Raw genomic sequence first — 15,754 nt, forward strand, 5'->3', positions numbered from 1 at the left:
CTGGGTTACAGAAGGCTTTGCAGCAGTGTCGTGGACGGGGAGGCACAGTGGAGGAGACCACAGGGGTCGGCGGGGCTGGGTTACAGAGGGCTTTGCAGCAGTGTCATGGATGGGGAGGCGAGGTGGAGGAGACCACAGGGGTCGGCGGGGCTGGGTTACAGAAGGCTTTGCAGCAGTGTCGTGGACGGGGAGGCGAGGTGGAGGAGACCACAGGGGTCGGTGGGGCTGGGTTACAGAAGGCTTTGCAGCAGTGTCGTGGACAATAAGCTCATCTCTTAGGACACAAGGAGTCCTTGAAGAACAGAGAGCAAAGGAGTGATATTAGCAGTTTACACTTTATTTTAAAAGCCTCAGAAATCAAGCAGAGAATGATAATGGGAAGAGGAGAGGCATTCCAGTGGTTCAGGGGGCAGACAGCAACCAGCTGAAAGAAGTGGTGAGAAGTAAGACAGAGTCAAGAGGCCTCTGGGGAACAGAATCAACAGGGCTCGGTAAAGCAGAGTGGAGGCATGAAGACTTCTGGCTCAGACCTCCCTGGCGATCCAATGGTTAAGGTTAAGAATTCACCTGTCAATGCAGGGGACACAGACTCGATGCCTCATCTGGGAAGGCTCCACATGCTGCGGGGCAACTAAGCCCAAGTGCCACAGCTCCTGAGCCTGTGCTCCAGAGCCCGCCCATTGCAGCTGCTGAAGACCACGTGCCCTAGAGCCCGGCTCTGCAGCCAGAGAAGCCCACGCACAGCGATGGAGACCCAGCACAGCAAAAAGCTAAGTGAAGTAAAATAAAAAGCAGAAGTCTCACGGCTCTGTCTTGGGAGACCACACAGAGAGTGTTATCACCCAGGAAACTCACCAAAACCAGGTTTCAAGAGGACAAAGAGAGCCAGAAAGCTCAGTTTTGACTTGAGTTTGACACACAGGTCAACACAAGCAGAGGTCCAGCAATCGGGCGGGGAGAGGGAAGAGGGAATGGCTCTGGAAGTCATCAGCAAGGGGGGATAAAGTAACAGGAGATGATGAACTGGCCCAAGAAGAGTACAAAGAGCTCAGCAGGCCAGGAATTAAACCCTGGGGAACGCAAACACTCACGGCCTTGGAAGACCATCTAATTACATGTTCACTAAACAACATTCTGATTATAATTTGGCTGCCCATGTAGGTTCTCCCTGAGGGATAAAAGGCACTGGTCAAGAAAAGTCAGTATATATAGATCCCCATAAATTAGCATTCTGGTTTAAGGTCATTCTCTTAGGAGCGTGGTGATTATGACTTACTCTCTCTCCCTTAAACATGACTGACCCAGAGGCAAGAGCCATGAAGCTGTGGACCAGCCACAAAACCCAGCAGGTCACCAAGCCCTACCACCCAGGAAAGCCCCTCCCGAGGAAAGTCAACTACCTTTTCCATCATCTCTGTGTCATTATCTACCCTCAACCCTGCATGCCACAAACCAACTCCATAACTGGGAACAACTGAATGAACCTTAATTCACATCTATGAAAAAGAGGAGTTGGATAAAATAGATATCCAATGGTAATTTGCTGTATGACTCGGGGAACTCAAACAGAGGCTCTGTAATGACCTAGAGGGGTGGGATGGGGAGATGGGAGGGAGGTTCAAGAGGGAGCGGACATATGTATACCTATGGCTGATTCATGTTGATGTTTGCCAGAAAACAACAAAATTCTGTAAAGCAATTATCCTTCAATTAAAAAAATAAATTAATTAAAAGAGGAGATGGATAAAACGATCTCTTAAGTTCCTTCCAACTCTTGTTCTCCAAAGCATCACTGGACTCCTCAGAAGGCACAGGAGGACCTGAATAGGACCCATGACTGAAACAGCACCCTTTCCTCCAAACTCAGTCTACCAGAGGAATTTAGGGAAGGGTTCCCAGCTGGATACCAGAGGATGTGCTTGGTCAGCTTACATCGGGCATGTGACCCCCCTCTAGACACCGGGAGGCACCAGTCCACCGAGTGTTTCTTCCCTCCCAGCACAGCTGAGCCACCTTCGCTGTGCACATGCAGGCCTTGGGGGAACACGGCAGGGCGCCAGGCCACAAGCATCCCACCCCAGCCTCACCCCCTCTCCAGCCCTACCTTCTCATACTCGTCCTCCCCAGGGTTGTGCTTCTGCAGCCAGTCGGCGAGGGGCCGGTCCTTAAAGGAACCGGTCACCCCATGCTCCACCTGGATCTTGCGCAGGGTCTCAGAGTTGGGGATCATCTCCACCATCCCTGTGAGGGGAGACACCGAGTCACTCTCCAGTGCAGAGAAAAGACATCTGTCAGGAGAGGACTACAAGAGCTTTGCTGGATGTGTCCGTATAAATTAAGCCCTAGGACATTTGGACAAACTTTGATGATAAGGGGGAAGATCAACCTTATACCTAAAGCAACTAGAGAAAGAACAAACAAAACCCAAAGTTAGTAGAAAGAAGGAAGTCATAAAAATCAGGGCAGAGATAAAATAGAAATGAAGAAAACAATAGCAAAAATCAATGAAGCGAAAGGCTCGTTCTTTGAGAAGACAAGCAAAATTGATAAATCTTTAGCCAGACTCATCAAGGAAAACAGTGAGGGGATTCAAATCAAGAAAATTAGAAATAAAAAAGGAAAAATTACACCACAGAAATACAGCAGGTCATAAGTAACTACTACAAAGAACTATATGCCAACAAAATGGACAACATGGGAGAAATGAACAAATTCTTAGAAAGGTACAACCTTCCAAGACTGAACGAGGAAGAAATAGAAAATGCAAACAGATCAATCACAAGTAATGAAACTGAAAATGCAATTTAAAATCTTTTAACAAAAGCCCATGACCAGATGGCTTCACAGGCAAATTCTATCAAACATGTAGAGAAGAGCTAACACCCATCCTTCTCAAACTCTTCCAAATAACTGTAGAGAAAGGAACACTACCAAGCTCATTTTACAAGGCCACCATCACTCTGATAAAAAATCAGACAGAGATGTCACAAAAATGAAAATTACAAGCCAGAATCAATGATGAACACTGATGCAAAAATCCTCAACAAAATACTAGCAAACAGAATCCAACAACATGTTAAAAGGATCACACACCATGATCAAGTGGGATTTTTATCTCAGGGATGCAAGGATTCTTCAATATATGCAAACCAATCAATGTGTTACACTATATTAACAAAGAAGAAAAACCATATGATCATCTTAATAGATGCAGAAACAGCTTTTGACAAAATTCAACACTGATTTATGATAAAAACTCTCCGGAAAGTGGCCATAGAGGGAACCTACCTCAACATAATAAAGGCCAAATATGACAAGCCCATAGCAAACATCATTCTTGTTGGCGAAAACCTGAAAGCATTTCCCCTGAGATCAGGAATAAGACCAGGATGTCCACTTTTGCCACTCTTTTTGTCCACACTGGCAACACAGTTTTGGAAGTCCTAGCCATGGCAGTCAGAGAAGGAAAAGAAAAGGAGTCCAGATTGGAAAAGAAGTAAAACTTCTTTTTCACTTCTTAAAAAAGAAGTAAAAATTCGCCTGTGAATTTATCAATGGATCTGGTAAACCTGCAGAATACAAAAGTAATGCACAGAAAGATCCTGCATTAGTGTTTAGATTCCTAAACACTAACAACAAAAGATCAGAAAGAGAAGTTGAGGAAATAATCCCATTTATCACTGCAACAAAAAGAACAGGAATAAACCTACTCAAGGGGGCAACACACCTGTGCTTAGAAAACTGTAAGATACTGATGAAAGAAATGACAGGTGACACACGACAGATGGAGAGATACACCCTGTACCCAGATTAGAAGAGTCAATATTGTGAAAATGACTTTACTACCCGAAAGCAATCTACAGAATCAATGCAATCACTATCAAATTACCGACAACATTTTTCACAGAATCAGAACAAAAAGTTTGACAATTTGTATGGACACACAAAAGACCCCAAATAGTCAAAGCAATCTTGAGAAAGAAAAATGGAGCTGGAGGAATCAGGTTCCCTGACTTCAGGCCCAGAGATTAAACCCACACACCTAGGGTCACCTAATCTATGACAAAGAAGGCAAGAATATATACAATGGTGAAAAGACAGTTTCTTTCAATAATTGGCACCAGGAAAACTAGACAGTTACATGTTAAAGAATGAAATTAGAACACTGAAGACCATACACAAAAATAAACTCAAAATGAATTAAAGATCTAAATGTAAGACTGGACAAAATGCTTAGAGAAAAACACAGGAAGAACACTCTTTGACATAAATCACAGCAAGATCTTTTTTGACCCACTTCCTAGAGTAATGAAACTAAAAACAGAAAGAAATAAATGGGCTCTAACCAAACTTAAAAGCTTTTGCACTGCAAAGAAAACCATAAATGAGATGAAAAGACAACCCTCAGAATGGGAGAAAGTATTTGCAAACAAAGCAACTGAGAAGGGATTTATCTCCAAAATATTCAAAAGGGCTCATACAGCTCAATATCAAAAAGACAAACAACCCAATCAAAAAATGGGCAGAAGACCTACATAGGTATTTCTCCAAAGAAGACATACAGATGGCCTAGAGGTACCTGAAAAGATGCTCAGCGCCACTAGTTATTAGAGAACTGTGGATCAAAGCCAGAATGAGGTCTCATCTCACACTGGTCAAAGATAAAAAAACCTACAATCAATCAAGGCTGGACAGGGCATAAAAAGGGAATCCTCCTACACTGCGGGTGGGAAGTCAATTGACACAACCACTATGAAAACAGTATGGAGGTTCCATATGACCCAGTAAGCCCACTACTGGGCATATGACCTGAGAAAATCATAATTCAAGAAGACACACGTGTCCCAACGTTCATCGCAGCACTATTTACAATAATCAGGACACGGACACAACCTAAATGTCCATTAACAGATGAACGGGTAAAGAAGATGTGGGACGGATACACAACGGAAAGCTGCTCAACCATAAAAAGGAACGAAACTGGGTCATTCGTAGAGAAGTGGATGGACCTGGAGCCTGTCATACAGAAGGAAGTAGATCAGAAAGAGAAAAACAGATGTATAATAAGGCATATTTGTGGAATCTAGAAAAATGGCACAGATGAGCCTGTTTGCAGGGCAGAAACACACACAGACACAGAATGGAGGCAGCAGGGGACGACCTGGGGCCTGGACAGACATGCACACTGCCGTGTGTAAAGCAGAGAGCCAGTGCGAGCTCCTGGACAGCACAAGGAGCTCAGCTCAGGGCTCTGTGCCGACCTAGAAGGCGGAATGAGGGGCCGGGGGAGGGAGGACTGAGAGGGGGTATATGTATACATGTGGCACAGTACTGTGCAGAATTATAGCTCAATCAAAAAATATATATATACTAAGGGGAAAGATGTTCCCCTGCTTTCATATTCCACACTGTGATTCTGTGGTCTCCCCAGCTCACAGCCATAATCTTTTATTGTTTTAATTTTTATTATGGGATTTCCAAATACATGTAAGAGTAAAGAAATCGTATCATGAACTCACACATAACCATCACCCAGTTTCAAAAATTATCAACACTTTGCTAATTTTGTTTCATCTATTTCAATCACCCAGCCCTGCTTCCCTCTTCTCACCTCCAGCCTCCTCCTGCCTCAATCCCATCTGGAGTATTTTTAAGTAAATCCCATACATGTCATTTCACTCATAAGTATTCCAAGTATAACTAACAAGGATATAATTCTGGCATTAAATCTAAAAATTTAACATTCTTTAATCTGATCTGATCTAGCCCAATCTATATGAAAATTTCCCACAACTGTCTGAAAAAATATCTTTCCACAGTTGGGTCTGTTAGAATCAGAATCCAAAGTCTACACAGTATACATGGTTGCTATGTCTCCAAGTCTGCTTTATTTTATGTCTCTCTGCCTTCATTTTTATGCTGTTCCATAGCTTCTAACGGAATAATCCTGCCCTTTTCATTTTCCTGGAGAAGCACAAAGTTCATGTTAAGGAACAGCAGAAGGGCATTAAGCAAGGACGCCCCCCACAGCAGCTGCCCAGCCATCACCCCACCCACCCCTGACTGACCTCTCCCCCGGCCGGTGGAGAAGCAGCGGAAGATGACCATGCGCATGTCCAGGCCCTCCTGGACCCAGATCTTGCTCATGATGCGGATCATCTGCAGGGTCAGCATGTCCTGGCGAAGGTCGTCCCCACACTGGATGAAGGAAGACAGTGACCAGGACCACCTCGCTCACCTCCCCCAGCTCACACCAGGCCCCAGCTCCCCCAGGAGGGCAACCGCGGCCCAGACTACAGAGGCCAGGCACTGCCCGGTTCCCCACCTCAGCCTTGGACCTGCTCACCCAGCTCCCACCAGGTCAGACATCAGAGAGGGGCCAACAGCTACGCTTTATCCCTGCGCTACTGTGGTCTTTGCCCGACCCCACACCCCCATCTGAAGCCAAGCCTGGGGCCCTTCCTTCATGCAGCCCTCCTAACCATCCAAGTCAAGTTTACACCTCGGTGGAGCTTACATACAGCACATGGATGTGACCCAGCCGTGCTCATGCCTTTCATTCCCCCCTGGACTGTGTGCTCTGAGGCTATATCTATTCCTCAGAATCAGGGATGGACCAGTTAGAGGGACCTCAAGATTCATCTAAGTCCAACCTGTACCTGATACATGAATCTCCCCCTCAGCATGCCTGTCACAGTCATTCAGCCTGAAAACCCGGGACAAGCAGGGTAGCACCTTATCCGCTCCCTTGCTGGCCTTCTAGAAAACACTTCTGACACAGGCTGTCAGCTGCCTCCCCGTACATTCCAACACTGTTCCTAGTTCTCTGGGCCCACACACAGTCCATCTGTTTCCTCTTTCAGCCGATAGTCTTTCATGCACTATAGCAGCAGCGTGAGCGCGATTAGTAGGACGAGAAGGGCCCTGAGGCTGTTCCTGCCCGCCTTGGACTCCCTCCTCTCCTCTCTACTGCCTACACCCCACCAGGCTCGAGAGGGGGTCCTCACCTTGAAGATGACACGGATGTTCTCGCCCAGTGGGTCCACGTTTTGGAAGGAGAGCTTGAGGGGAACGGCGTTGGAGTTGAAGTAGGAACAGTCCTGCCGCCGTCGAGAGGGTAGTGGTGAGGGTCAGGCCGGCCCAGCCCAGGCGGGAAAGCGGCCGCCCCAGCGCTGCAGCAGCGGCCGCTCACCGTTTCCCCAGGCCTTTGTGGGCCCACCCTCCTCTGCCTTCCTGTCGCCCTCACCCCGTCTAGTGCGTTAGGGCTTCAGCTGCTGCGCCTGACCTCCTACCCCTCCCGTTCACTCCACTGCTCCACTGCATGACTGCTGGCAATCAGGTGTCCCGTCTATGCTCTCCTCTAAAACGGGGCTCACAGTACTGACTTCACGAGAGTGGTGAGGGGGAAACCTGACATCAAAGGGAAGCACCGAGAATACCGCGGGGCACAGGGGAGGGCTGGACAGACGACAGACCGCCAGCGGGCCTTCAGCCTCGGCATCACCACGACAGAGCCTGACCCAGCCACACTTAGGCCCACACACACTCACCCCACACACACACCCCCCACCACACACCACACACCACACCCCCACACCACACACTCACCCCCACCACACACACACCCCCCACCACACACCACACCCCCACACCACACACTCACCCCCACCACACACACACCCCCCACCACACACCCACACCACACACCACACCCCCACACCACACACTCACCCCCACCACACACTACACACCCACACCACACTCACCCCCACCACACACACACCCCCCACCCCCCACCCCCCACCCACACCACACACCACACACCCACACCACACACTCACCCCCACCACACACACACCCCCCACCACACACCACACCCCCACACCACACATTCACCCCCACCACACACACACCCCCCACCACACACCCACACCACACACACCACACACCCACACCACACACTCACCCCCACCACACACCACACACCCACACCACACATTCCACCCCCACCACACACACACCCCCCACCACACACCACACCCCCACACCACACACCCACACCACACACTCACCCCACCACACACACACCACCCCACCACACACCACACCCCCACACCACACATTCACCCCCACCACACACACACACCCCCCACCACACACCCACACCCCCACACCACACACCCACACCACACACTCACCCCCACCACACCACACACCCCCCACCACACACCCACACCACACACTCACCCCCACCACACACCACACACCCACACCACACACTCACCCCCACCACACACCACACCCATACCCACATCACACACCATACACTCACCCACATCACACACCAGACACTTACCCACACCACACACTACACACTACCACCACACACCACACACCCATACCACATACCACTCACTCACCCCACACATACACACCCACACCACACACCGCACCCCCACCACACACCACACTCCCTACCACACACCCACACCACACACCACACACACACACCACACACCACACACCACACACTCACCCCACCATACACACACCCACACCACACACTACAGACTCACCACCACACACTCACCCACACTACACACTACACACTCACCCACACCACACATCACACACCCACACCACACACACACACACCACACACACACTCACCCACACCACACACCACACACTCACCCACACCACACACCACACACTCACCCACACCACACACCAAACACTCACACACACCACACACCACACATACACACACACCACACACCACACCCATACCCACATCACACACCATACACTCACCCACATCACACACCAGACACTCACACCACACACACACACACACACACACACACACCACACACCCATACCACATACCATAAACTTACGCACACACACACACTCACCACCCCCCACATACCACACACCCACACCACACACCACACATTTACCCAGACCACACACCCACACCACACACCACACACTCACCCACACCACACACTTACCCACACCACACACCATACCCTCACACACACCACACACCACACATACACACACACCACACACCACACCCATACCCACATCACACACCATACACTCACCCACATCACACACCAGACACTCACCCACACCACACACACACACCCACACCACACACCCCCACCACACACCACACACCACACACCACTCACTCACCCCACACACACACACCCACACCACACACTCACCCCCACCACACACTACACCCCCACCACACACCACACCCCCCCGCCACACACCCACACCACACACCCACACCACACACCACTCACTCACCCCACACATACACATCCACATCACACACCACACCACCACCACACACCACACCCCCCACCACACACCCACACCACACACCACACACCACTCACTCACCCCACACACACACACCCACACCACACACTCACCCCCACCATACACACACCCACACCACACACTACAGACACCCACACCACACACTCACCCACACCACACACTACACACTCACCCACACCACACATCACACACACACACCACACACACACACACACACCACACCACACACCACACATTCACCCACACCACACACACACACACTCAGCCACACCACACGCTCACCCACACCACACACCACACGCTCACCCACACCACACACTCACTCACACCACACACACACACCACACACTCACCCACACCACACACCACACACTCACCCACACCACACACTCACCCACACCACACACTCACCCACACCACACACCACACACTCACCCACACCACACACTCACCCACACCACACACCACACACACACACACACCACACATCACACACTCACCCACACCACACACTACACACTCACACCACACACCACACACCCATACCACATACCATAAACTTACCCACAACACACACTCACCCCTACCACACACACACCCACACCACACACTACAGACTGACCCACACCACACACTCACCCACACCACACATCACACACTCACCCACACCACACCACACTCACCCACACCACATACCACACACCCACACCACATACCACACACTCACCCACACCACACACTACACACTAACACCACACACCCACACCACATACCACAAACTTACCCACAACACACACTCACCCACACCACATACAACACACCCACACCACACACCACACATTCACCCAGACCACACACTTACCCCACACACCACACACTCACCCGCACCACAAACCACACACCCACACCACACACCACACACTTACCCACACCACACACGATACACTCACACACACCACACACCACACATACACACACACCACACCCATACCCACATCACACACCATACACTCACCCACATCACACACCAGACACTCACCCACACCACACACTACACACTCACACCACACACTGATACCACATACCATAAACTTACGCACAACACACACTCACCCCCACCACATACCACACACCCACACCACACACCACCCACACACCACACCACCACACACCACACACACACCCACACACACACCCACACACACACACCACACCCACACCACACACACACACACACACACACACACACACACCACTACACCACACCACACACCATACCCACACATCACACACCATACACTCACCCACCACACACACCAGACACTCACCCACACCACCACACACCACACCACACACCACATACCCATACCACACCATAAACTTACCCACAACACACACACACCACACCCACACCCACACCACACACACACCCACACCACACACCCACACCACACACTTACCCCCACCACACACCCCCCACCACACACCACACCCCCACACCACACATTCACCCCCACCACACACACACCCCCACCACACACCACACACCCACACCACACCCCCACACCACACACTCACCCCCACCACACACTACACACCCACACCACACACCACACACCTACACCACACACCACTCACTCACCCCACACACACACACCCACACCACACACTTACCCCCACCACACACCACACCCCCACCACACACCACACCCCCCCGCCACACACCCACACCACACACCCACACCACACACCACTCACTCACCCCACACATACACACCCACATCACACACCACACCCCCACCACACACCACACCCCCCACCACACACCCACACCACACACCCACACCACACACTCACCCCCACCATACACACACCCACACCACACACTACAGACTCACCCACACCACACACTCACCCACACCACACACTACACACTCACCCACACCACACATCACACACTCACCCACACCACACACACACACACACCCACACCACATACCACACACCCACACCACATACCACACACTCACCCACACCACACACTACACACTCACACCACACACCACACACCCACACCACATACCACAAACTTACCCACAACACACACTACACACTCACACCACACACCCACACCACATACCACAAACTTACCCACAACACACACTCACCCACACCACATACCACACACCCACACCACACACCACAAACTTACCCACACCACACACTACACACTCACACCACACACCACACACCCACACCACATACCACAAACTTACCCACAACACACACTCACACACCCACACCACACACCACACATTTACCCAGACCACACACTTACCCTGACACACCACACACCCACACCACAAACCACACACCCACACCACACACCACACATTTACCCAGACCACACACCCACACCACACACCACATACTCACCCACACCACACACTTACCCACACCACACACCATACACTCACACACACCACACATACACACACACCACACACCACACCCATACCCACATCACACACCATACACTCACTCAAATCACACACCAGACACTCACCCACACCACACACTACACACTCACACCACACACCACATACCCATACCACATACCATAAACTTACCCACAACACACACACACCCACACCACATACCACATACCCACACCACACCACACATTTACCCACACCACACACCCACACCACACACTTACCCCCACCACACCCCACACACTCACCCACACTACACACCACACATCCACCCCACACACTCACCCACACCACACACCACACACCCACAGCACACACGTACCCACACCACACACCCAACCACATACTCACCCACATCACATACCACACACTTACCCACACCACACACTCACCCACACAACACACACTCACCACACACCACACACCCACACCACATACCCACACCACACACCTACACCACACACCACACACTCACCCACACCACACACCACACACCCACACCACACACCTACACCATACACACACCCACACCACACACTCATCCACACCATACACCCACATCACACACCACACACTCACCCACACCACACACCACACACTCACCCACACCACACACTCACCCACACCACACACCACACACTCACCTACACCACACACCACACACCCACACCACACAGCTTCAGGTGAAAGACCACACATGTCAGGGCTGGGAAGAGGCTCCACATAAGCCTCTCTTCCTTGTCTCTCTCAGTAACTAGGTCAGTGAGGACCCTGCTTCCATGAGCCCTCCCCACTCCGAGAGCCCCACACCCGCAGTCACTCACCCTGGGCACGACGCCCTTAACCAGCAGACTGGGGCTGAGGGGCAGGCGGCAGGAGCCATTGAGGACGAAGAACTGCTCCACCTCCTCCAGGCCGGCACGGAGGATGCCCTGTGGGGGGAGTGGGGTGGGGTGAGGGCCGGAGGCTCCACCGGAGTCAGGTCTCCCCGGGCGGGTGCCCAGTAGCAGCTGGTATGGAAATAATCACCAGAGAGGTGTGGACAGCCTCCTGCAGACCACGATGAAGGAAAACCACCCCCACATCCCTGCCCGGGCCAGTGCCAGGCCACAGCCCACACCTGCAGAGACGGAGCGAATGGCAGAACGGCTCACGGGGGCCGCAGGCCAAGGAGGAGCTGTCCCTTGGGCCGTGGCCAGAGGAAGCCAATAATCTAGACTTCATCATCTCCCAATTTTTAAAGGTTAGCAACCAGGATCCCTAATATTGGCCTAATACAGGCCCGTTGTACAAACACAAAGGTGCCCCCTCTGGCGGTCCTGGAACAGGCTCACTGCGCAGTGGACAAAGGATGACTGGGTTTTCGCCCTCCCTCGGCCCCTCTGGCTGGGCGCTCTTGTGCGGTGAAGCACTGATACAACTTGGCTCAGCCTTTAAGGCAAACAGTTAAATAGACATTTTAATACTTAGCAAGCCAAAGAAAACACTCCCATGGTTTGTAGCCTGTAGATTAGAGAATCGCCTCCTTCCAGCCCCTCACCAGGGATGGTCAAGTGCCATCCTGCTGGTCAGGAGGCCTGAGAAGTTACAATTGGCTGCAGAGGCCCAGAACCAGAATGGGGCAGAGGCAGCCTCGCCCTCCTCACCTGCCGTGCAGACGGGGCAGCCTCCCGGACCTGCTGGGCCAGTTTGGCCAGGGTATTAACAAGCCAGCACTGGCGGTTAAACTCCTCTCTCAGCCCCTTGCCACAGCAACACAACAAGGCGGCCAGCAGGTACTGGTAGCGGATGCTGAACTGAGAGTCTTTGAGGCCGTCCTTCAGCAACCTATCCGGCAAAGGGAAGCACGGCAATCAGAACACCCAAGGGACCACAGGCAAGGGGGCTGGGGAACGGCCAGACCCAGCTCCAACTCCCTGGAAAACCCACCCCAAATTTGGGAAGGAAAACAGACTCTGGGTGTAAAACTGATACAGAGGTGTTCATCCACTTCTCAGCTTGCCCATGCTGTTTTTAAGTAGAGCTCAAAGGCCTCATGCATCTGGTTTCTCCTTTATATTTCTGCCACATGAGGGTGGAGGGGAGGGCCAGGGATGATCCCACTCTGCTTACCATAGGGGTGGGCTGAGACCCCCCCTGAGGAAAAGGTGCTGGCCCAAATACTGCAACCCAGATGGCTCAGCTCCCCACCTGGCAGTGCTAAATCATTTCAGTGGTGTCCGACTCTTTGCAAACCCTCGGACTGCAGCCCGCCAGGCTCCTACGTCCATGGGATTCTCCAGGCAAGAATACTGGAGTGGGTTGCCATTTCCTTCTCCAGGGGATCTTCCCAACCCAGGGATCGAACCTGCGTCTCTTTTGTCTCCTGCACTGGCAGGCGGGTTCTTTACCACTAGCGCCACCCAGGAAGCCCCTACCCTGCAGGTTGAAAGTAAAGTACTCCCAAGTGAGGGAGACAAGTCTACCTCTCCCCTTTCTGCACAGTTTTACCAGAAGAAGTAGTGAGTCACTCTCAAGTCAGAGACCGCTCGCTTCAGGAGGAAGCGCACCAAGGGGCTGTCCAGGTAGCATTCATACTTTAAGGCCTGGGTGGGAGACAGGGGACAGGGGGCTTTGTTGACTGTCCGTACTCTATACCAAGCAATATCCCTGAAGAATACAGTCTGTCTTGGGGTCCCGGGGGCGGGACCATCAGAACTGGAGGGAAGGCCAGCCCACCCACCTGCACGAGCTGGGGCAAGTAGTCCAGCAGCTCGGCATCGGAGAGGGAGCCGATCCACTGTACAGCCATGCGACGCACCTCCTGGTCTGGAAACCTGCAAAACAGAGCCCAGAACGCTGACAATCCAGTCCCAGGGTCTGAGGCACAGGAGTGAGCAAGCACCCTCACACCGGGGCCTCAGAGGCATGGGTGGAGAAAAGGTAATGACTTCCAGAATCTGCCAAAGCCACTAGGAGTCCTAAGCACCTTTTCTGGATTGCAATCCTTGAGAACGTCCCAGCCCACAGTTAGAGTCAGCCTGAGGCCATGGAAGTCACTCTCATTCCCTGTATGTGCTAAAGAAAATGAGACAAAGTCCTCAAACCCACTCCCAAAGATCTCTTCCTTAATTCCCACTCTGCTAGAAATTCCCATCATCAAAGAGTCCTCATGAGAGTCAAAGTGCCATCACTTCTTGGTACCATCCTTTAATGCAAAACTTGTCCGGTGAATAACAGAGATCACTATAAGCCAGTATACCTAGCCAAAATTAGTTTAGCAGAGATTAGCAAATCCATTGCCTCAAAAAGGCCAGAAGGTAAGATGCATGGATTAGATACATTTTAATTACTAAGAGTAGTAGAAAATAAACCAAGAACAGTGGGTACCATCTAGGGGTTTGAGACTGGAAGCCTGTGTCCCTAGCGGAAAGAAGAAAGCGATGGCTTCAAAAGTAGAACTAAGTAATAAGATTTGGGTTAAACAGGTGTGTGCATACATCAAATCTCAGCAAATGTACACATAAGGCTCGGGCATTTATTTATATGTATATTTTATCTCAAAGGAAAAACTGTAAATAAACATTGAGGTCTAGTTAATGATATGCTTGCTAAAGAATTTAGGAAGGAGTTATGATGTCTCAATTTACTTCAAAATGCATATAAAAATAGGATATATTGATGGAAGTACATATACAATAAATCAAATGTAATAAATGCTACAGGTTAGAATCTAGGTGGTAGGAATATGGATGTTCACTATTTTCAGTTTTGTTGTATGTTTGGAAAATGTTCATAGTATAACATGAGGTGGAGAAACAGAAGAATGAGGAGTATAACATGGGGTGGAGAAACAGTAGGAAAGCCCTGAATTTCCACGCCCACGTGACCACTCCCCCTCAGAACAGCTCACTCCA

General features: G+C 51.0%; 1 protein-coding gene across 6 annotated transcripts in view; it reads right to left on the reverse strand.

The window, feature by feature from the left end:
• Window positions 1-15,754, reverse strand: part of PIK3C2B (phosphatidylinositol-4-phosphate 3-kinase catalytic subunit type 2 beta) — a 77,277-nt gene that overhangs the window by 16,473 nt on the left and 45,050 nt on the right. For all 6 annotated transcript variants that reach the window (XM_070767756.1, XM_070767757.1, XM_070767754.1 and 3 more), the window contains 7 exons: window positions 14,581-14,674; window positions 14,349-14,443; window positions 13,505-13,685; window positions 12,683-12,790; window positions 7,008-7,100; window positions 6,069-6,198; window positions 2,105-2,241 (listed from right to left, as the gene is read on the reverse strand). In XM_070767756.1, coding sequence (XP_070623857.1) covers window positions 2,105-2,241; window positions 6,069-6,198; window positions 7,008-7,100; window positions 12,683-12,790; window positions 13,505-13,685; window positions 14,349-14,443; window positions 14,581-14,674 — 838 coding nt within the window. The remainder of the gene's footprint in view (window positions 1-2,104; window positions 2,242-6,068; window positions 6,199-7,007; window positions 7,101-12,682; window positions 12,791-13,504; window positions 13,686-14,348; window positions 14,444-14,580; window positions 14,675-15,754) is intronic.

This window comes from Bos indicus, chromosome 16, assembly GCF_029378745.1.
Source record: "Bos indicus isolate NIAB-ARS_2022 breed Sahiwal x Tharparkar chromosome 16, NIAB-ARS_B.indTharparkar_mat_pri_1.0, whole genome shotgun sequence".
In the NCBI taxonomy this organism is placed as follows: Eukaryota; Metazoa; Chordata; class Mammalia; order Artiodactyla; family Bovidae; genus Bos; species Bos indicus.